General features: G+C 35.3%; 1 protein-coding gene across 1 annotated transcript in view; it reads right to left on the minus strand.

The window, feature by feature from the left end:
- Nucleotides 1-25,283, minus strand: part of GRM8 (glutamate metabotropic receptor 8) — a gene marked incomplete at both ends in the record, with an annotated part of 339,489 nt that overhangs the window by 121,758 nt on the left and 192,448 nt on the right. The window contains one exon of the mRNA XM_082784661.1: nucleotides 5,457-5,657. Within this exon, the coding sequence (XP_082640787.1) occupies nucleotides 5,457-5,657 (201 nt within the window). The remainder of the gene's footprint in view (nucleotides 1-5,456; nucleotides 5,658-25,283) is intronic.

Consider the following 25,283-nt stretch of genomic DNA (forward strand, 5'->3'; position numbering starts at 1 on the left):
AAAATAGAAAAATAAAAAAATAAAAACTTAATTAGGAGCACAGCTCCAGTACATTTTAAGTGGGACATTTAGTTCTATTGTGCTTAACGCCATAAAAAATGTCAAAACATGTCAACCTCAAAGGGTACCCATTTTAAAGCTTCTGTTTTAATGATAAATAATGATCTGAGAATGCAAATTTTGTACTCAGTGAAATAATAGAGAGGTGTCAGCTTTCTTGAATAAAACATGTAAAATTGTCTGAGATTAATATTAAGTCAAGAGAGTTCTGCATGGATTAATGTCTTAGCAAACTCATAAAATAGCAGGAGCAGACGAATTTTGTAAACAGTTGTTTCCAAAATAATGATTGCCTGAAAGGTTCAAAATTGTCCATGAGAAACCTGACACTTTTTTTGTGTGTGTGTTTGTTTGTTTGTTTGTTTAATGTCCTCTATAGATACTGCTTTCTGTGGAAAAAAAAAATGAGAGGAGAAGAGAGGAGAGGAGAGGAGAGGAGAGGAGAGGAGAGGAGAGGAGAGGAGAGGAGAGGAGAGGAGAGGAGAGGAGAGGAGAGGAGAGGAGAGGAGAGGAGAGGAGAGGAGAGGAGAGGAGAGGAGAGGAGAGGAGAGGAGAGGAGAGGAGAGGAGAGGAGAGGAGAGGAGAGGAGAGGAGAGGAGAGGAGAGGAGAGGAGAGGAGAGGAGAGGAGAGGAGAGGAGGAGGGGAGGGGAGGGGAGGGGAGGGGAGGGGAGGGGAGGGGAGGGGAGGGGAGGGGAGGGGAGGGGAGGGGAGGGGAGGGGAGGGGAGGGGAGGGGAGGGGAGGGGAGGGGAGGGGAGGGGAGGGGAGGGGAGGGGAGGGGAGGGGAGGGGAGGGGGAGGGGAGGGGAGGGAGGGAGGGAGGGAGGGAGGGAGGAAGGAAGGAAGGAAAGAAGGAAGGAAGGAAGGAAGGAAGGAAGGAAGGAAGGAAGGAAGGAAGGAAGGAAGGAAGGAAGGAAGGAAGGAAGGAAGGAAGGAAGGAAGGAAGGAAGGAAGGAAGGAAGGAAGGAGGGAGGGAGGGAAGGATGGAGAGGGAGAGAGACAGGGAGTCAGGGGCAAGGAAATGTATTGGTTTTCATGTATGAGACTACAGGCCTTGTTCTGCCCTTACTTTTAAGATTAAGTGAAAGATTCATATTTTAATGGCTGTAAATATATTGTGTTATAGTGTGTGACGTTTGCTAGATATTTATCTCTGGAATTGTTGCAGTGTGTCAATGTAAATACAAATGTATATGTACAGGTAGGCAAAAAAAAAAAAAAAGATACTTTACACCACACACTAGCTACAAATCAACTTCATACAGAGAGAATGGGTGTTCATCTATTTGAAACTTCTTTACTGTCAGAGTGGCAGATCACTGAAATAGGTTGCCTAAAGAGGCTGTACACTCTTATTTTCAAAAACTGCCTGGACATAATCCTGTGCAATGTGTGCTAGGTGACCCTGCTTGGCAGGGCTTTTGACTGGATGAAGTCCAGAGGTCCCTTCCAACGTCAGCTATTCTGTGATTCTGTGTCATTCTGTGAAACGCTTTACGTACAATATGAGCATTGACCTTTGTCTTTGGAATTCAAACACAAATTCTGATCTTTACTTCTGAAGTAGAACAACTGAGGAGAGAGACATAGATCAATCTTATGATTCTGTATTTTATTTATGCCCAAGAAATATCATGATAATCACTTTGTCATTCTTTCTTCTTCCCTTCTTCCCGCTTTGCACCCACCCCCCACCCATTTAGAGGAAACTACAGAGAAAAATCTTTTCATTGAAAATGAAAGAAAATAAAAAAAAATACAAATACACACTTTGAAACACCTCCACTATGAATGAACATTCAAGTCCTATTTCTGTTAAATGATGACCATTTCTCATAAAATACTGAGCATGTGCTAGGGTAAAAACTCTTAGAAAGCATCTTATTATTTTGCAAGCAGTCTAAAGAAGTCAAACTATGAGAACATTGGAGAAGGGAGATCTACTGAGTCATTACACAATTACACCATATTGTACATCATCATTTATAAACTTAATTGACAAGAAAAAAATGATTTCAATAATTTTAAACAGTAAACATCAATTCCACATAAAAATTTATTTTTTTCTGTATAAAAAAATATAAAAATGTGAGGAAAATATTTCAAATGTGGAATCTCTATAAAAAAAAAAAAAATCCGTAAAGTGACAACATATTTACTTTTTGCCAGAGAAAAACAAAGACAAGTATGAGCATGAAAATTCTGAGATCTCTCAGTATTCTTTAATCAAATAGCTGGAAAGGGCTGGTTATGGTCTACCAGCTGGGAACATCAAGAACCTAAGGAACTAAATGGGCTGTGTCTTGGCTTGGAAATGCTCTGGCTTGGAAGTAAGAGTCTTTATATATTCCTTTTTTTCCTTAAAAAAAGAAAAAAAAAAAAAACCTTTTAATTTCGACATACATAGCTATAGGCTGCTGAATTACTTTAGAGATTTCTTAGAGGTTTCTTTCCATAAGTGAAATTAATGATTAAACTGTCCATTATAACTGAAAAGCAATTGTTTTTAAACACCATGCTTTGATAGCTATTCTAAGAAAAACAAAGGCAATAATAAAATAGAAGATTGCACTCAGTAGTAATTCAAATCTCATGTACAAATAAATTTATTCATTCTTATTATAAATGTAGAACTTCTCTCCCCTTCAAAATCATGCTGAACTGTGAGATTTTCTGTGTTTAACATACAACTGGCAGAAGAATATCCAAGCAGAAGCAAATGTCGTATCAATTACATCAGTGCACTGTGTGCTGGTAGTTATGACCACCCTTCATTCATGAAGGTGTCATGGAATATTACACAGATGAATCCTTCAGGGGAACAAACCTTCTTTATATTTTGTAAATAAAAATAAACACAGGAAACAAAAATCATCATATTTCAAAGTGATTACTTGTAATCAAAAGCAAAAGCTTTTACTCCAATAAAGAGAAACATGCATGTTTTCTTCCCCTTATGGAGACTGAAAACTCTCCAATAAGACAGTACGATGTCCTTCACAGCACAAGTCAACTTTGTGAGTTGTAACCCACTGAACTCAATGTAGCAACAAAACTCAAATGTTGCAGTTGCATCCATGCATTACTACCTTTGTTAAGGGGGATTATTATCATCTTGAGGCACAGTGACTTATTTCTAAAACACAGAAAACGTTTAAGCATAAGAAAAAAACTTTTTTACTGTGAAGATGCTCAAACATTGAAACTGATTGCTTAGAGAAAATTCTGCAGTATTTTCCATCCTTGGATATATTGAGAACAGGACTGGATGTTGTCCTGAGCAGTCTGATCTAGCCGAACCTGATCTGAGCAGGGGACTGGAGCAGGCAGTCTCCAGGGGTCCCTGCCAACCTCAGCAATACTGTGATCTTGTTATTGTTAGGATAGAAAAATGTTACCTTGAATGGCTGTAAAAGCCCAGGTTTTCCTTTCATGTATCAGTTCACTTTTAAATAATACATTATTAGTGACTTGAACCAAGGACTCGCGTCAAAATTGACACACAGCACTACTGTCAACTCCCACCACACGAGGTCTAGCAACCTGTATATATGTTCACCTCTGTAAACCAAGTCAGACACAGCTACATTGTTTTCCTGAGGAACGGAGACTTGAGATTAATAGGAAAAGGCACGGGATTAAAGACTGTCTTCTGACGATGTCTCCCATTGCATGACCTCAGTGTGTCACCCCAGGGAAATACTGTGACATATGACACACACAGCAAGTTAGCACACCTGTACATAATGTTGACTAACCTCATACAGAGAAGATTTTTTGTATCTCGTGAGACAGAAAGTTAACCTCACAGAAATGTTCCCTTTATTTACCTCTTTTCCTCTCTTTCAGTAAATCACTTGTTCAAAAACAGGTATTTTTTCATTAGTGTCCAGAATGGTTTATTCCACTCTTTTCATCTCCCCATGTTGTTGCAATAGTTAGAGTCAGCCAGAGAAAACATGACAGGTTTGTATTTCATGACATGACATGAAATACAGCAATCTTTAGGGAGAAAAATGTTTCAAGTAAAAAGTGTATAGCTTATCTTTTTATGTTAAACTTTTATGCTAACCAAATGAAAATAAATCACTTTCTTTATGCTTTACCAACACAGACTAAAAAGAATATGAGCTGGAAATGTAGATAATTATCACTGCAAACCTTACAATATGCTGCCTACCTTTGTCATCATAGCAACATTCCCATTTGCCAGCTACATACTTTGCTCCAGGTTTTCTTTAATATCCCTAAAGAATCATTTTAAACTCCTTCTGTCTTTATATTCCTGGAGACAGGGATTCCCTATTCACAAAAATTGCATAGAAATAAAAAAGGTTTAGAAGAGGAAAAAAATGTGAACTGCAGCCAATATTCATATAAACCAAATGGTCTGGTACATTACCTAAAGCAAAAAATGCTTCCACTTGGAAGCTAAATTCAAAATGACCTTGTGCTTTTTTCAAAAAGGCTGGCAGCTGAGGTCACTGGAGTGAATTGTGATAGACAGTGCTTCTCTCTATAGTTAGAAGGCATTTCTAGTACGTGAATTACCACCAAGTAGGGAAAAAAAGGAAAACATAGCAAAGCACATTGTTCCACTTCCTTGTAAAATAATGGCAAATATAGCCTAAAACAATTATGGGTTTCATGAAATAATATTTAATGAAGTTTTCAGCAACTTTATTTTACCACCAAATACTTTCTACCCTTTTCAATTCTACATTCATAAATTAAGCCTGTACTTTAACAGTCTCTACTGTTGACAGCACAAGCAACAGTAACTGCATTTCCCCAGCAGGCAGATTCCAGATGCACAGATTATGTAGCATTGTTTAAAAATATATATTGCAGTTGTGCTAGAGCTGACTAAATCACTGAGCAAAAAAAAAACAATGACATGGAAAAGAAGCTGGAACTGATAGTAAGTCTTTTAACTGAGATTTAAATATGCAAGCTGAAAGAAATTCCACTCTCTTCACTTCTGTAAGGAAATTGTTAACAGTAATTTCAGAAGAAGCCAATTTTCAAAAGGGTATTTTTTCAATTCATTGTCTTGCAAACACAAGAGCAACCTCTGTCTAAGGATTTTATTCTGTCAATAGGACTGCATGAGTCCTCAACTTGTTTCAATAATAGCAGCTTTTCACTGAAATATTTTGATCAACAGATTCTTATTTTTAACATCTGTCTCTTGTGGGAGCAACTTAATGTTAAGAGGAAAAATACACTTGGGATTTCAAAGCAGGTGGAAAAACTCACAGTTCTGACTAAATGAGAACTGCTTCTAATCCTGTGTTTTCCACTGTGCCTTGAAGTATCCTATATATAGAAGAAAACACATCTTGTCACTTCTGAAACATTTAAAGAAGACAAAAAAAAAAGAGCACATGTAACTTACCATTAAAGTTTACTGCCCGGATATACGTAAGTAGTTCTTTACCATCAATTGTGCTCATCCTTGGGCATAGACCAATATATCCTGGACAGAGATCTTTGTGCATGTTGTGTAGTGCATAGGCCATGGAATATACTGCATCAATTACAAACTGAACTTTTCCTTCTTGCTCATAGGCTGAATCTCTTGCAATTCTTTCTAAGCCTAAGACAGAAAGAGAAAAAGTCTGTTTACTTCAATATGTATGCATGTGTTTGTGCACATATGAGCAAAAATTCACAGAAGAACATAAATGATTACAGTTAGATAGATAGGTAAAGTTAGGACTCAGCTATCCATCACCTAAATAAACAAGACAAGGGAAAATATAGCCATCTGGTTTTGCCTCTAATCCTTTTACGTTGTGCCAGGTATATAAACATTATGTTGAGTCCCAGGCTGGGAAACAGGACAGAACATTTCATTACATGAATAAGAAATATATATATATATATATATATATATATATGCACTTCCACAAGCCAGTAGAAATACAGTTTGCAACTTATTGACTTTCGTTCAACAACTGTTTATTGTTATTTATAGGACACTTCTACAGCAGCTTGACATTCTGTTTCAGATAAATTTAAGGCTACCTTGATTTTTATCTACGTCTATTGCTTGATAAACATTATTTAAACATGTCAGGACAAAAAAGCTGAATGTTTGCCAAGTGATGTGGCCATCTGTCTCCATATTGAAAAGTGCTTATTCTTAGACTTTTTCACTGTATTTGTTAGTGAATTATGCTTCACATTGAAAGCCATGTACTGTTTGCTCTTTTCTACAGGGACATTTTTCCTACAGAGGGAATACAGAGAAAATCAATACATTATGAGATTTTGATTCTACAGGGATTTCCCACATTAATCATCTACCTCCAAATCCAGAGATATCTTTTATGTTCACGGGTGATATTACTAAGTGGAAAAGTTAAAATTAAAGTTCAGAAAAATTATGTTTTAGGCACAACAACCAACCATGTCCTCTGTGGGAATACAGGCATTGATTTCTAAGGCACAGAATTTTCTTTTACAAGGGGAAAGAGGGATTTACGGATCTTGACATGAAATCTGTCCTGCTAAAGTCTACGCCCAAGTTCCCATTGACTCGGGGAGCAAAAGACTAAAACCAAGGTTATCTACTAGATAACAGATTCATTCAGTGTAAAAATAATCCATTCATATTATTTGAAACTAAAAATATAAAAATTAACCAAAATTTTATGCACCATTTCTTTAATATTCTTTACCTTATTTTTTGTTTTTATTTCAAAACAGTGTTTTATCAATTCATGATATTAATGTTGATGTATCCAAATTTTGCAAATTTGCATTCCATATGACTGCAAATTTACTGTATGCAAGATCTTTCTTTAGAAAAAATACGCAAGTTCATATGACATGGGAAAAGAATCAGGGACTCTATTCAGAGCCTTCTGTTTGCTTGCTGTACTTCAATGCCACTGTATCACATTACAGTGGTAACATATGAACAAATCTGTAATCTGACAATCAGCAGTGTTCAATGTTTTAAAATATCCCTGGGCACTGGGAGCAATAAATAGAACTAAAAAATTATGACAGGCTTTTATTTCTCCTTAGGGAGAGAAATAAAAATGTATTTAGGGATTAAAGGAAGAAAAAGAAGAAAATAAAACAAACAAACAAAAAAAAAAAAAAACATGCCTGCTTCTTGAAAAGGTACTGACTGTTACTGACCATGAGAGTAAAGCACATAACTTTGTGACTTATTACAAATAACTCAACTAACACTTTTCAAAGTGTTCTATCTAATGATTGGCAAATGATTAGTAAATTGTGCAACACTACTGCAACCAAGCAAACAGAAAACTTTTCCTTGCACATGCTGAAAATTACATAGTTTCTTGAAATGCATTACCTAGACATGAAAGAGGATATTAAGGATGTAAGAGATGTGGCTTAATTAGATTGCAACTTTATTAACTTATTTCATTTGTGAACTAGCTTCCAACTGTAATTGATGGGTACTGCTTAGGAGCCCTCCCTTAATTGTTCCTGTCTGGTTAAGACAGGAATCAAGACGGTATGCCGGCCAGTCAAGGAGTGAAGGGCAAGTTTTACAGAACTGCTGCAGGCACACAGCAGTCAATAACCTGCATTTTTTCCTGAGAGCTTCCACATCCTCTAGATGTGATGGTCAGGACAGGAAATGTTTGAAGGAGACATAACTCTTTCTATTTCCAAGCCAAATGTAATTCTCCTCACACATCAGACAGACGGATGTGTATGTTGAAGGGTGAAAGGTTGGTGAAAGATAGAATGAAATCCTTTTCTATAATAAATGCTAAGTCATAATGCCATAAAAGCAGCAAACACTTCTGCAAATAAATTGTACTAAGTAGTACAGATTTACAAAAGAAAACAAAGGAAGGAAGGAAGGAAGGAAGGAAGGAAGGAAGGAAGGAAGGAAGGAAGGAAGGAAGGAAGGAAGGAAGGAAGGAAGGAAGGAAGGAAGGAAAGAAAGAAAGAAAGAAAGAAAGAAAGAAAGAAAGAAAGAAAGAAAGAAAGAAAGAAAGAAAGAAAGAAAGAAAGAAAGAAAGAAAGAAAATATATATATATATAGTCTCCTCTGTTACACTGTACTTTAAGCACACACTGGATTTCTATAAATTTCTTCCACAGTTTCTTTCACCTTTACTCTTCAGGAATATGTAAATATGTGATCAGAAACTAATTTATCATATAAATTCCAGATTTAAAAAGATTATAAATTAATTTATTACCACTGCGTGTCTTTCCTTAATTATGAAGGGGTGAACAACATCACAAAATTTTTAAAACTAATTTTTAAAACTTTTAAAACTATAAAACCCAGAAGACAATAGAAGTCTCTGCTTTCCATAAGAGAAAAAAATAAATAAATAAAAACTGAATTACACGTTCTTTCTTCTTGAAGTTTCTCTCCATTTTCTCTTTCCAGAATTCTCAAATGTTGAAAACATTAATTTATAAAGATGACAAGAACTCATCAACTTAAATCTGATTAAATCTGATTATATTACACTGTCCTAAATAAACATTAATGCATAATTGTAAAATGTTTCATATTGTCTGAATCATAAATATATTCATCTACTACAAAGATAATATTACATGTTTGGAAGACATGATTATCATTTGTCTTCAGATTGTATATGAAGTAATAATAGCTTCATTTATATCTTGACACTGAGCTCAGCAAGGCATACTTTTACACACATGGCTGACTTGAAATAATAAAACAATATGTATCTCATAACAGAAATGTTTTAATGCTTCCTTAATGATCACTTCAATTTCTCATCCTACAGTTTTTATTCCATAAAATATTGCTTAGGCTATGTCATTACCAAAAAGACTGTGAAGATTTTTAAAACTCTTGAACCCAGGCTCTTCATACCTGCTTGGTCTGACAGTGTGCCAAGACCTGAGACAAGAACTGGGCTCATGCCATCCTTCCCTTCTCTGATTTCCATACAAAGGAAATCCAGATAAATATGTCATGGTATTTTCCAGCAGGTCTTCCAATCCAGATGTTGAATAGTGCAAGCTTGTGGGGAATCACAGCAAGATGTTAAGACTTTCTCTGACCAATGGGGAAAATACACGTGTACTAATGTTATCATCTTGGGCTACAGAAGAGCTAGGAAGAAATGTATCACAAGCCCAGGAAAAGTGTCAGCCGTTCCTGACTGCCTTTAGTTGGAATCTTTTCATGAACCCCAGAGACCAAAAATGTACAAGCCTGTATAAGGTTGCCATAACTACTCTTGCACTTCCTGAGCGAGAGTGACAAACTGGACTGTAGCAGGAAATATTGTTGGCACACTTTCTAACTGTTTCCCCTTTGTATCTCTGTATCTCTGCAGGGATAAGAGTGTTTTCTGTTCGGGATGGTGGAGCTCAGCTATAGCAGGAAAAGATAAGGAACATAAGTTGAGACATGGATGAGGTAGATAAGGGGCTGTGGCCAGGGATTATCATTTGTGAGGGAAAGAGAAGCAGGTGACATTGTCCTACCCCAAGTAGGATGTTGGAATCAAGAGACTTTGGGTAACATACCCAAGAGAAATGAGGCCTTCACAACAATAAATTAAAATGTATCTTAATTAAAAACTTAACAATGCAATACAGTAAGTAAATTAAGATTAATGTAATATAGCTAAGGTAATGAATTCATACATGGGTGATGATACCACCTGTATGATATAAGTGAAGCAACCAAAACTTGTCATTGATCTCACCAACAGGTGACTGCTGTGGGATATATGTTACACAATTCACCTATATTTTAGAAACTGTCTTCTTAATGATAATCTCAGGGTGTATGTAGATTAAATTTCTGTGCACATGTCCATGGCAACAAGAGTACAGAGCAAACTGTTTATTATTTTCTGGTCTATATAGATAGATAAAAATCTAGATAAGGCAAATGGATATACTTGTTTCATAATTTGTGATACAGGGAAATTTAATAAATTACTTTATTTATCAACTACATAGCTTCGGGAAATACCCAGTTCATCTTACATTTTTGACCAATCCCATGCTGTCTTGCCAACATGTCTGTTTCCAATTTGCATTATTGAAGCAATTTGTGTAAAAATGCAACTGACATTATCTCCCATATTTATTTCTATATTTTCAAGAATCCATCCTATATATATAGTTAAAAATATTATGTCACTTGAAGACCGAATATTAATATCAAAGACCTTGTATACAACAGCTAGTTAGAGCTCCAGGCTTGAACAATGGGGTGCAGGGTTTGAAAAAGGTTTTGTGTACTGGACAGTTTGGAGAAACAGGAGTGGGGGCCAGCTTAGAAGAACAGATGTCAGTGCTAAGCAGGTGCAGTGTGCATGGGACTAGGATACTAATCTCTGGAAATAAAAAAAAAAAAAAAAAAAAAAAGACAGGGTAATCATCAGGTTCCAAGCTTAGAAAGGTAGTGCAAAAAATAGGAACACATAACTAGAGCTCCACTTGGGAAATAGGATGTTTCAATGTGTTATCTTGATTTCCTAATCTTTAGTCAACAGATGGAAACATTCCTCTTTGAAATCTATCAGCAACACATTTTTCAATTTGAGCCACCTTGATTTCTATCATTTTAAGGTTCTTATTCAAAATCAACATTCAGTGTTTACAGAACTGTATGCAGAAACCATTACTTTTATTAATCAACTTTAAAATATTTATTTTCATTTCTCACTGTTTATTGGGATCTATACTAAACACAGATATAAATATAATCTACACTAAATCCATGAAAACATCCAGCCAGCTGTTTGAAAACTCACATGAAAGTTTTAGAAAATTCCTGTTAAAAAACTCTCATATTCAGTTCTTGCAATGTGTCTTTCACTTAGTTAAAATGAAAATTACTTTATCATCATCATCTGGTAGTGTTATAGCATTTATTTCACTAACCTAATAATATTAATATAATACTTGCGATTTCTTGTGCCACTTTTGATACATCTAACAATGGATAAATATTCAACATCTGCTTGAAAACCTCATGTGAGAAACACTGCTGACTATAGATTCAATTTATACTATTTCAACCTAATTATTGCTATGTTTGTTATTTATTGATGTATGTACTCTTAGGGTTGGTAATTTCTGGTAAAATCTGTGATTATCTAGGAAAAAAAAATAAAAACTTTTATAAACAAAACAAAACAAGGCTTGTATGTCTTCTCCTTCAGTTAGAGGACAGCAATATGAATACCTGCCTTAGCAGTGATAGAAATCCTACTGCAGAAGGGATAGAGTCTCCTAACTATGGATTCGTCACCAACAAGGAAAAATCCCTTTCCAAGAGTTTGTATTCCTCCTGCCTTTCCACATTCCCATCTATTCTTCTTTCATCCTGTCCCCTCTCATACGTGCTGAGTGGCAAATCCACTTTTTTAGGGACTGTGTTGCCATTAAGGGGAGAAAGATCTGTGGGGGTAATAGTGTGAGGACAAGTAATGTTGGAGGATGGAGCGATAATAAAAATGATTTGTGAAAATGATAATAGGCAAAATGGTTACCTGTGAAAAATCTATTCTGCTAGTTACCATTTACCTGCATTTGTTATATATGCTCGAGTGTAATTACTGTATAAAGGCCATTGATGCATCTGTGCAACTCTTGGTTGTTATTTTTGTTTTGTTTTGTTTTCCCCTAACTTACGTGTTTACAAGTTTGGATCTTACATATCTATTAACATTTCATCAGTTTGCAGTTATAATTCACATTTTTCACTCACAGCTAAATTATTTATCTCATTTACTTGGCTCACAAAACAGTTTCAGTTAAGCTGTACTTGGAAGCAAGCAAAATCAAAGATAAATATTATTGTGTTGGGATTGATCTTTCTCTGCATGTCAATCACTGTCACAGCTAAATCACTAGCACTTTTAAGTAGGCTCCCACCACTCTTTAGCTCAGGCATGAAAGTTCTCTATCTGTCAGAATTTGTTAGAACTTCCCATCTTTGCAGCTAGTTTTTCCTCAGAAAGTTGTCATCTATAAATATTAGCCATTTTAGCAGTCTCAGCAGGAAGCACTATGGTGCTCCCATTGCAGTCTTCCCTGATTATTCAGTTGCTTTCCTTACACATTGTAGAGAGTTTGCTTTCTTGGAACAAATAATGCAATAGAGATCGTTAGCTTCAGTTACTGAAATTTCAGGGGGTGATGTACTTTTACAATGAAGGAGTTGAGCTTTCTAGTAGCCACATGGTAACAGTGATGCTTGTTCTGTACATAAGTTAGTCCACAGAGAGCCCCATAAAACTTTTCTGTAATAGTATAATGTCAGTTTAGAAAGCAATTCAGAGAGGAAGCTAAGGATTATATCAGTTTTCTTTCTTAGCCATTCCAAAAAGAAAATTGAGGATGCATAGGCAATGATAGTTAAATGATGCAGTTTGACTGTCCATTCTTCAACAACTAACAGAAGAGGTTTTGTGAATTGGTACCTGATGCAATTTTGGAAGGGTTATACTTTATGCCAACTCACCAGAATATATATATAGCAAGACCAATTAGTAAAGGTCTGAAAAAACAAATTAAAACAAAACAGTTTTTCAACCCAAGAGGAATGTGGAGATTTTAAAATAGATCCTAAGCAGAACTGGGCTGAAACTTCATACTTTCAGAAAACAATGCAAACAGAATAGCCAAAATAATACTTCAGGTGAGTGAACATGTTTTAATAATTTTCACTTTTACTTCGCTTTAAATGGAAAACTGGATTTTTTGTTTGTCTGGTTCTTTAAATGGAGGACTTAAAAAAAAAAATTAAAAAAATTCCCTGCACACAAACATTTTTCATTGGAAATACCATAACATTTTTCCTGACCTTCACAGTAAATCAGATTTTTTTTTTCAGCATTACACTTCTAAAAATGCACAATAGTCTACATCAAAGTTGAATTAAACCATAATTCTGGTCACTTTTCTTTTTCTCTCTTTTTGTTCCCACAGCTATATGTGACATTTACTTTCTAAGTGTTTTCACTCAGAAAAAAACAAATCAAGTTGCATTGCTCATTTTGGTGCTTTGAGTCACTAACAACACTTTAAATATTCTTATCAGAGTGAAAAAAAATACACAAAACCCTCTTCTAGTTATTGCTTTCTCGTTGCTTAATTAAATGTCATTGAAATACTGTTTAAAAATTTGGTTAGCACAGGCATTCAGAACTCTCATACATGTAAAACTTCAGTCTACGACATCTACCAGCATCAGTATTGTGTACAACAGTGTCTTGATGATCCAAGATTTGCTCTGCTGTTAGGCTAAGCAGTACTGACTACATTCAAATAATGATATGACACTGTTGGAAATGGTTTCCACCAATCTAAGAACCATGAAACATATGTAAAAGATGCATCAAAAATATGGTGGGATAAGTAATCTCTCCTTCAGGTCCAACAAGCAATATCAGTGGAACTGGTCACATAGGAATATATTATTTAGTGAGGACAAAACTCAAAGCTATGTATAACATTACAAAAAGTTTTATTACTACGTTATCAACTGACTGCTGCTTTGAAACTTGCAGGCAGAGCATTATCAGTGTTACTGCCAGAAGATACTTGTCCTCGAAAAATGGTGCTCTGGCAGATCTCCATTCACTGGTTCACTTTCTGGTGGCAATATATCTGACAACCTGAGAGCACATACCTGTTCCAGAAATACCTACAGCCAAAAAAAAAAAAAGACACTGCAGGAATTTGAATAAAAGGGAAAGAGAGAGAATTGGGGCATTAAGAGAGGATCCACAGCAATTAATAAATCTGATATTATAGTATGTTTTGTTAGCTTTTCTCGAAGTTTTATGTCAGACAGAAAATTACTGTCAGATTTTGCAAAACTATTTATCATTCGTTCAATGCATATAAGGAAGAAATTTTTCATGATGAAGATGGTGAGACACTGGAACAGGTTTTCCAGAGATGCTGTGGATGTTCCATTATGGGAAGCATTACAAATCGGGTTGGATGGGTTTTTGAGCAACCTAATCTACTGAAAGATATCCCCGTCAGTAAGCAGGGGTGTTGGACTTTATTATTTAAGTGTTCCTTCCAATCCAAACCATTCTTTGATTCTATGATTTTTCAGATTTCCTAAATATTTATACAATTATTAAATGTAACTCAAATCCCATCTTGCTTCATCTGTTTTTATTTTAGGATGGACACTAAAGTATCTCATGTCTCAGATTTCCTTGTGTCTTATACCCTTATAAGTTTATGTTTTATATTATAGCATTTACAAGTGTTAGTGATCCACTGCTTCTTACATTCTTTTTTTTTGTATTTCCAGATTTAGTATGTATTAAAGTAATAGAGTTTATTTGATTTTATGTTGGACTATTTGATTCTATGTTGGCATTGGACTTTTTTAACCCTTTAGTTGTATATATTGTACATTACATATGAAAATACAAATTTAATGCATTGTCTTCAATTAAAATAATGCCAAACATAAGATTGCTGCTCTTTGTTTTACATATATCTATATATCAGTACATATTTACAAAAATAAAAAATAAAATAATAACAATCAGCTGCAAATGTGAAGCCATGAGCTAATTGTCATTCTCTAAATTCTACAGAAACAGGGATTTTTAGCCTCAGAAGTTGTCAGTTTGTAAATGAGGCATGTTATTTGTCTGATTTTTGTACAGGAAAAAAAATGGTTTAAATTATATCATAAAATTATGTGTTTGACATAATTAAAGCATGTCACAAATTTAATCTGACCTTTCTAAATTAAATAATATGAAGATAAAGGAGAAAACTTGCTTACTATTTGCTAACACAGAGATCTAAGAACTACTTCATCAAAGATATATTTTAAAAGTTATTCAAATTTTAAGTTTCAAAGTCAGCTCAACTTTTGTGACTTTACTTTGAATTTCTCTACCCATAAATATAAATGTTTTCACTAATAATAGCAAATAAAATAAGATAATAAAATGGAAGCATTTGACAGTCCCCATACAACTTGATCTTCTCTAAAGTCTACAAAAATTTGCCACTGTTGTATATCCTGTTCATTTGATAACTGGGATCTAAAGATATGCTCAGGAATTTCAGTACTGCTCCTTGGTAGCCTAGAACACTCTTTCAGTAGGTACAATCTATCAAGCATGAATACAAATTTTCTGAGAAATCACCAATCCCAGAATAGGGTCAGAACACCAGTGAGTGTTAGCACAAGCAGACAAGCAAATATTTTGCTGAATTTCTCTAATTAAAAGGGGGCAAAAAAATCATGGAAAAATCATGGTGAGAATGTAGAAAGAACCTACATATTCTAACATAGATTACCCATGTGAATTTCTAACTATGGTAAGAAATTGCTATGAAATAGTCCAGGAACATAGGTGGAAATAACTGATATTATTCTAAAACCCCATAGATGTACGCACTTCTAATGCAGACTTCAGTGTATAACTACAAAGCCTAAGCAATAGCTATCAGCTTCAGAAAGGTTTCAGTACAAGCAACTGTTGTCTGTTAGCATTTAATCTCAGAGGACCTAAGGTGCGTAGCAACAGTATGTATAAAAATCCTTTCCTCTGCTTATTGACTGCGAGAGCTGTTAAGTTTAAACTTCAGACTATAAACTCTTGGGACTTTTGTCCTCAGTAGTATTATTTTTAGTTACAAACTTGATTGAGACCTTGCTTAGAAGAGGCCTTCCTTGTCATTGGAAAGTATTTGCTGGAAGCATAAACAGCCATAAAGGTATCTAAGCACATTGGTTTCTTAAGTATCTATGGTCACTATTTGATTTGACTCTTTTCAGAGACAAAAGGGTTAAGTTACAACAAGACTTGACCAAAAAAGTTGCAACATCTGAACTAGTTATATTAATGACTATGGACTGGATGTTTAGTTTCTCACTTCTGTGAGAAATTCTGCAAAAGTAGACTAATTCAGACTGCAAACAGTTCATAGTCAGCTATTTAACAAAGACAGCATCAGCTTGAGATGTTATTATGCCCTTTTCATTATCCATTGGTTGGCTTGTTATTAATCTGTGAGTAGGAATGCAGGCCTTCGCAGCTGAGCTGATGGAAAGAGCTTCATGTGGGGGCCTCTCCTCTGATTTACAGAAATTTAGGCTGAATGATCTGCCCCTACATCAAATAAGGTCCATATGTGATGGCTGCTCTGGTTTGGTTTGAACTCTGCAAGCTAAGGGGCATCTCATCAGGGCCATTTCTGCAATATCTGATGCATTGTGTATGCAGAGAATTTAAACAAAGGTTCGGAATGTATTGTGAATATCCACTTGCACTAAGTGGTTCAATGTAATGATTTCACATCGAGTAACAGATAATATTTGTTCATTAGCTTGTGGTGTTTCCTTACAGTTAGTTGCTTAGATAGGGATGCATCTCATGCAATCTTAGTGATCTGGTAATTCATTGTCTAGCCTAAAAAAAGCTTTTTTTACTTCCAAAAAGAGGTAGGAAACCCCTGACTATAATTCATCTCAACCCCTCTGAAAAAGGAAGCATCTAAGGAAATGGTCCTTAAAAAAAAGTGCCCACCTGAACTGATTTGTTCTTGTGTGATTATTTATTTAACTCTTAAAACAAATATTAGGCAACATAAATCCCATACCCCTAAAAAACACGTCTTTCACTAATGTTGAATTTAAACAGCAGTTCAATGAAAAATATCCCTTTTGTCAAGACACAAAACTCAGTAAACTCACTGTGGTGTCTGGCATTTCCATTGAGAATGGTTTCTCCTCCATTGTTTAGCTTCTTGTCCATATACACTTTCCTCCCTCCCAGGTGTTTCTCACTTAACTGAAGGTCTGAGATTCTCGCAGCTGCCAGCTCACACATCCCACTCCTGTTCATACTTGGTGGTCTGGGCTTGTATTATTTTCCTTTGCTTACTCTGTCAACAGCACAATGCTCTTTAACATTTTCTTCAAGGTCTGTGAGACAACTATGTAGTCCTCAGAGGAAGCCTAATGCTAGTATCTCCCACAGTGTCTTGTATGCTGTCTACTGTTCAGTCTGCTGCTATGAGGATAGAGACTTAGAACCATCAGAACAAAAATGCAGTTGTGCTTATGTTTTCTCACAATGTCTGCAAGGATTGAGTTTAGATATGAAAGAATACAGAGCATTTGGTTTAGCTCACAGGACTGCATGTTACTACCTAGGAGACTATAATGAGAAAGGATTTCAAGACAAATGCAATGAAAACCAATGTAAAATGAAAATAAACATAATAAAAGATATAATAATTTCACTTTGAGTTATTACTGGGTTTATACATGTATTCACAGCAGAAAACATCCAAGAGGAAATTTTTGTAGCTGGACAAAATAGAACTAGTCATGATGGAGTTCCCATGTGGAATTAGAGGGTGTTTCTTTCAGGAAGAAACAGCGGGAGGATTTTTTCAACTGCAACCAAAAAGGAAGAGAAAGAAAGAATGCTTTTCATGACAAAAGGACAGCTACCAATTTAAGCATGTGAAAAGATCCAATAGCAACTTTTTACAATATTAAAAGCTGAAGAAAATGTTGTATTAACTTTTCCATTTGCCCTATCCAATGTCTCTTCCTGCTGTGTCCCATTTTAATGATACCATCATATTGCAGGAAGTAGGGCATGAGGAGTAAAAGAAATAGTTGATTTCAGTGGTGTGACCAGTAGAAAAAAAAAATAGTAGAATGTAAAAGAATATTAAATACTTTTTTCTTTCCATTTTTCACTTTTCTTTAAGAAAAAAAATATTGGTCAGAATGGGAAATGTGGATTCAAGATCTCTAAATTGCTATAGACTATGCTATTATAATGTATTACTGTTGAAGTAAACCTATGTTCTTTACTAGCGATGGTGAAATACCACTTTCTTTTCTAAATGAGCAAACTTGTAGACAACAGATGATACATAAGATTTTCAACAGGTGAAAAACTGCAAATGAAAATCTGTAATTTCCTCATTGTTCCAATTAAAGGTATTTTTCAGGTCTTTATAAAAATAAAAGCACCATAAATTAGAACTAAGCAGCCAGTTAATAGACTGCTTGATTTCATGATCAGGACATGGACAATTTGCTTCTGTAAGGGATTTCAGTCTAAAACAGGAAGACACTTTACGCACAAATACTACATTCCCACAACCTAGAAGATTGCTAGTTCTTTAAGCGCAAACTAATTAGAACTGATTGGCTTCATTTCTAAATTAGGGACATTAGGGGGTTTCCTCCTTTAGCAGGTTTTTTGCACACACTCCATTGGCAGCATTCTTATAGCTGCATATATTCTGTCTTCAACAGGGCAAAACTGTGACAAAACTTGAAGAAAAGTTCCCTGGTAGAAGTGCTGTCCCTTTCAGATACAGTGAATCAATTTGTTCTACTTGCTTCCTGTGTTTGAATCAGAGCAATTATCAACAAACAGTGATGCAGAGGGAAGGAAAAGGCTTATCTGGAGATAGTATTTCAGAGGTGGTGTGTAGAAGATATGCTGTCAGAGCTTCTTCAGCAACTTTGAGCATTATCATGCCTGAGACATACTAAATGAGACAGTGCTGAACAAGATGCTCATGACTAAGCAAAAGACAACATCCAGAAAAATATAAAGACCTCCCCATACAGTTCAATTTAGGCTTCTAATATTAAAAGTAGCTAAAAACATTCTTGATTGCATAAACACCTTTACACCCTTAAACTTTATGAAAGTGCCTGAAGTTCTATTATTTCACACAGCTAAAAACAGGGCCATCTTGAGGGTCTGAGGGCCTTTCTCTTCTGCCCAGGGCCATCTAGAATTAATGGTACAAACAATTTGAATTTCTCACAGAGGATAAATCCAACAAATACATCTGAATACACCAAAGTCACACTGAGTTTAGCCATCAGACACTCATCTTTTCCTTAAAAGTCTTCGTGATTAAACATTTTCTCAGGAATCATAGAATCATAGAATATCTGAGTTTGAAGGAACCCACAAGGATCACTGAGTCCAACTCCTGATCACACAAAAAAATAAAAATAAAAAAATCAGACCTTGTGTCTGAGAATGTTGACCAAACGCTTCTTGAACTCTGGCAGGCTCAGTGCCATGACCACTGTCCTGGGGAGCCTGTCTCAGTGCCCGACCACCCTCTGGGTGCAGAACCTTTCTCTAACCCCCAGCCTGACCCTCCCCTGTCCCAGCTCCATGCCGTTCCCTCAGGTCCTGTCGCTGTCCCCAGAGAGCAGAGCTCAGCGTCTGCCCCTCCGCTCCCCTCATGAGGGAGCTGCAGGCCGCCATGAGACCTCCCCTCAGCCTGCTCTGCTCTGGGCTGAGCAAACCCAGGGACCTCAGCTAATTTTCATGTCTTGTCCTCTGGACCCTTTACCATCTTTGTTGCCCTATTAAATCCCTCCTGTAGGTGCCAGTATGCTAGTAAAAATAACATAATAAATATGCACAGTACTGTTGAAGCATAAGCTTTCTCTTGATGAGATATAGTCAGATTGTCACATTTTACTACTTATATCAGCGAAAACCCTAGCATTAATTGTTATGAGCAAAGTGAGGCTTCAGACTTGCAATTCACTGCACATTGTGTTATAACTATATTCTGATCCCAAAGTTGTGGGTTTTTTTTCATCAGTTATTTCTACTGATAATATGCACCCCCAAAAAAAGTAAATGTTTAGTATTTTTTACTCATCACTGTAACCTTGAGAAAGTGTGAACCTGCTTGGTTGTTCTCAGGCACTCTGAAATAAAATAAAAAATATTCTGACTTTTGTGCTTAAAGAAAAAAAATGTGATAGCCATTATAATATCATAAACCTATTGTAGTAACTTAAAGCTGGTCAAAAGTCATTTTTCACCCAATCTTGAACAAAATTGAAATATTCTCATCTACTTTTTTTTACAATGCATTTTACAATTGTAGGTATACTTTTGGAGAAATCAAAACTCCTCCACAGAATGCTACTATCTTGTTCCAATTTACCAAGTGGAGTTTGATCTCATCTTACCAGGGCTATTTCATTTTCCCTTATTCTTATAACTTGTATCATAACCTTTTACTTACAGACTGAAGACAAAAGCCTCAAAATCATTAGTGTTTCACCAGTATATTAGATGCACAAATTTATTCTTGAGCCTCTCCATCTTAATAATCTTAATATATTTATATCTTAGTCCATATTTAAATATAGCCCCTCTGTATACAAATAATCTGGGGAAAGCTCAACAGAGAGGCAGCAAGAGGTTTAGGAAGCTAGAGCACTTGGCCTGTGAGGAGATGAGCTTTTTCAGCCTTGAGAAGACACAGCTCAAGCTGCATGAGGAGCAGTTCTCAGTGCCTACAAGGAGATGGAACCAAGATCTTCTCTAGAGTGGTGTGAGGACAAAAAACATTTGGAATAAATTGAAATGAGAGATTTAGACTGATATAACCTTTTTCCCATGAGGATCATCTGGCAGAAAGGACTTCCTGCGGTCCTTTCCAATCTGAACTGTCATATGATCCAACCCAGATGTCACTGCACAAAAAGGTTCCAATGGAATTCAGTTGGTTAAGGACAATTTACAGCCCCTCCAATTTTGCTTCAAAATCTGGTGTAACATGAGAATACCAGAGGGGTAGTGATAAGAATTTTATTATTTAAGACATATTGCACTATTTTCTGTTACAGTAAACTGGTTCCTTACTTAACAGTAGACTCAGTCTGACATTCTCTATTTTCATTTAATTGAAGAGAGGGCACCTGGAGGGATAGACATTCAAACGTGACCTAGATCATTTAACTCAGAGAAGCTGTAGTCAGCCTCTTATTTTAACATTCTCCAGTCTTATGGGTATGTACACTTAGTTACCCTAAATTACTTAGTAATACATAATAGCCAATATGTAATTCACAGAATGAGTATCACTGTAAACAATGTAAACAATATTTTTAAATTTCTGTTTCCCAAAAGCTATGTTAAAACCTAAACTGGATATAATGATATTCAGAAAGAGAACAAGAAAGGAATGATAGTGAAACAGAGTAACAGAGTAATTACTATTCAGGATATAGAAGAACAGAGACTTTTTTCTAGCTGTAATCAGTGTATAATTATGGCCCCACAAACAAGGCAACACATAAAGAAATAACTAGAAACTAGTAGCTTGCTCTATGCTATAAATCCGTGGAATCTTCAGGCTTTTTATCTTCATTGCCATTAGAGACAATTGTAAATCTGCATTTTCTAGGCTTCAGCTCTCTTCATCAGTAGCACCATCCAGATGTACATGTTAATGTTCTGTAGAAGCCAGTTTAGTTAAAAAAAATAAAAAAGTGTCATGGAGAATGACAAATAAATGTTTACTTCCTCATTTATTTATTTTAAAGAAAGCAATGCATGATGGGCAAGTGGTTCCCTCTTTTGTGCATGAGAAATAATGCAATAACAAACCAAACATAAAACATTTTTCACAAGATTAAATAATGAATACACATCACAGCTGGCCTACAAGGCATCAAGTTATCATCTGTTATGATTTCAACTTCTTTATGAATTGAGTTAAGCAAAAACTTGTCAAACAAAGAAATACAGGGACTTCATCAGCCTCTCCCACAGATTAGAATGTTTTCAGAATTCTACTTTTTCCTTTAATTTATATGTATTATTTGGTTGGAACACTGAAGAAAGAAAAGTGAAATATTAGTGAAGGCTAAGTGGTGCCATTACACACTGATTAGTGAAGGTCTTGCCAATAACTATTGCCAAACCAGATAACTGCTGAAAGATTATTTGCTTTTCTGGAATTTTGGGAATACATCAATTAATTTATCTTCATTAGTTACTATCTGTATTCACCATACAATTAAGTGAACATAATGTATTCCACATAAACAGTATTAAAACTGGATGTTTTGGTGATTGGGTGAAAACAGGGTGAAATTGGTTTTATTACACATTTTTTAATTGCTGTAATAATTTTATTCTTATAAATGCAAAGATATAAAAATACAAATGGCACTATCATCTGTTACAGTAGACCAATTCATTCTCAAAAGTGATTTAAAAAAATCAAAATTAAATGTACACAATATATACGCACACACTGAGTGAATAATACATATTTAATTATTTCTTTACTTTTTTCTCTTTTTCTTGCCTGGGAGGAATATATACTTTATTAAAGCTTCAGAGTCTGTGACCAATACCTTCACTATGTGTTCTTGGTGGGAATTATTTTATAAAGCAGATTATTTATCTCATAAGAAATCTCTCACAGATCGATGAAACAGCTTTACATAAAGAGGAACTGCAGAATCTGGCCTATATTTCATATTATTTGGCTGAGAACTTAATGGAAATAACTCTGGATTTGTTATTTGCTCATAAAAAGCAACTCATAAAGTTGTCCATGATAAGGACTGTCAGTAAGGAAGGGAAAAAATAAGAATCTTTGGAAAGCTGCACTAGAAACTGTGACATACCAGTGAGAAAAGCTAGTTCAAGAAAGCTAACTGAGAGAAAACAACATGTTCTTCCAACTGTTTAGGAAAAAAAATAAATGAATTTTTGTTACCCCAGAGTAGGATAACCTTCCCACAGTAAGAGAAGAAGGAAAGAGAAAAAGAGAAATCATGCAGAGCCCTGAAAAATAAGGCTTGCTCTTAATATTTTCACCTGAGGATGGAAAGAATGTTAACAGCATTTGCTGTAACTACATCTAACTTCACTCATTTGTTAGTTGATGTCACTGTTTCTTGTCACTCTCATGGGATCTGGCAGAAACTAGCCTGGCTCTCCCATTTGTTGTGTAGGGGAGGGTCATGGCAAAGTCTCCAAATTGTAACTAACTTTGCCTAACTCAAGTTTGGCCCTGTCTTGCCCATGCTTCATTCATAAAGTTTTCAGACTGAAATGTACAGAATCATTGAAGAAAGTTGGTTAAATAGGAGTAATAGTAGCATCGTGGTTTATGTTTATATATATTCGAAATATATTCCTACTATGAACTGCAAGTGAACTTCTAGAATTGGTCTGGTTTCAGTGAAACACTAACAAAGGTCTTACGAAGAGATATACAATATAAAAATAAAAATACCGCACAAGGACTTGTATCTCGTCAGACAGAAGTCTCCCTGAGTGTTATCAATAAACATACCTTGCTGATTCCTTTTCGAGATTAGACTTCCAAGGTTATTTTCTGACCAAGGAGACTGCTCAAAGACTGTTGTATTGTTTGCTAAGCCAAAAACAAAGGCTAAATGGTAACAACATGCCAGTAAAGGATAGCTATGGCTGAGGAGGCCTTCTCTGAAACACAGACTTGATATATAGATGAGAGCTACGACAGATAGATCAATGGTATTCCTAATAGTCTTGTTAGTACATTCATGCTCTTATTAGTATGTAACTGCTTTGTGTATTCATCTTGCCTTGATGGGACTGAAGCAAGTCTACTTTTCTTATCCAGGTCTTCTCAATTGCTAACTCAAAAGTAATTACATTTATCACTAGATGGACCTGACAGTCCTGATGTCACCAGAATATTGGTAGCATTTAATTTCAGCACCTCTCAGAATCTCCTTTGGCAACATTGTGTATACAATGAATAAAGTGAATGACAAGACTCACTTTTTTTTTTTTTTTTTTAAGTCTCCACACCTGAGAGCTGTTGCTGAAACAATTCAATATGTAAAACAGGAAATACAATAACAAGTGGTTTGAATTCTAGCATCCCTGACTCTTCTTAAAAAGCTATAATCTTTCTTTGATGAGCTGATTTATTTTTTTTTAATTCTTTTATATAAAACTTTTGTTCCAGTTCAAGGCAGATTCATGCTGGCATACAACCACCACAAAAGCTATGGTGTTTATTATCATAGATAGCAATATATCTTATTATTATAAGCACAGTTATAAGCATTATTAGCATAAATAATAATATAAATTGCAAATCTGTTGTGTGTTGTCCTTCTGATGCTAGGAAAGCAGCACATTAAAGTGACCACTTCTGCGATCAGGAGACACAAACACTTCATCAAGGAACAGTTTTGGAACATCCCTTTGCTCTACTGCTGTTTAACTGCATTAAGTTCACAGACAAGCACTGTTCTGATTTGAGCCCTTATAATTCATTAGAGCACAGACTCTCAAAAGAGGAAGTCTGTTTAGTCTATCTCTATCATTGTAATGACAGTAGAAACACAAAATAGCCTGTGGCTCTGGGTGAGTTAATTATCTACTACTTTTTTTTTTTTTTCCTGGGACACTGTCTTGAAGTACTAACACATTAACCTTGTAGACTGTTCTCTTAGACCTTCTGCACAGCTTGAGATTACTACTAGTCTCAACTGGTTAGTGTCAATTTTCCTGCTCTCCGGGGTTACTCAGGTCATTCTTCAGTGCTTGGAAGATTAATTTTCCTCTTAGGGACAGGGTAAGTTAAAGTGTACAAACACTTAAATTAAGTGATGGAACATACTCTGAATAGAGAAAAACCTAAGCAAGACAAATCTGTTATTTGTCCCAATGAAACTGAAATTCTATCAGTGAACAAGACCTTTTTTTTCCAGTACAGTATTTATTCATACCTACTCTGAAAGTATATCCAAAATATCACTTTTAATGAAAAGGACTAGGACTCTCCAACAATATACTTTGGTTTGGCAGTACCATAAAGGTCATACAAGTTCATTTACATTTAAATATGATATAAATATATTTTTGTATATATACATATATATAATAAATAGATCATATTTATATTTGACACAGAGTGAATCTTCACCTGTATTTATGTTTACTTTGAAAACCATTATATAACTATCCTTGTAGTATAATGCAAATACAAATGCAGTATACATTTAGCAGAATATTTTAAGTACAATACAGAGACTAAAATGCTAAATGTACAATTTGCCAACTGATTGAATGTTGTAATTTCAGCTTTTACTTTCCACTGCCTTTGGACAATGGAACTAAATTCAACAAATTTACATTTTGCTTATTGGCATGAACACTATCCTATTGAAAGCAATATTGATTCAACCCATTTGAGTTGTTGCCATGTAGTTTCATTGGAAACAGGATGTAATTTTTTTTTTATTTTCAGTTCTGAAGAATTGCTGCTTTTTTTTTTTTTGTCTTTGAGTTGCTATGTTTTAATAATACTCTTCTTAATTAAATTGAAACTTTTGTAAGAAAAATATAACCTATTACTGTCATGAAATCAGTATCTTTTATGAGCAGAAGCCTACACACAGCGTCAT

Source organism: Aythya marila (assembly GCF_965140915.1).
Source record: "Aythya marila genome assembly, chromosome: 1".
In the NCBI taxonomy this organism is placed as follows: Eukaryota; Metazoa; Chordata; class Aves; order Anseriformes; family Anatidae; genus Aythya; species Aythya marila.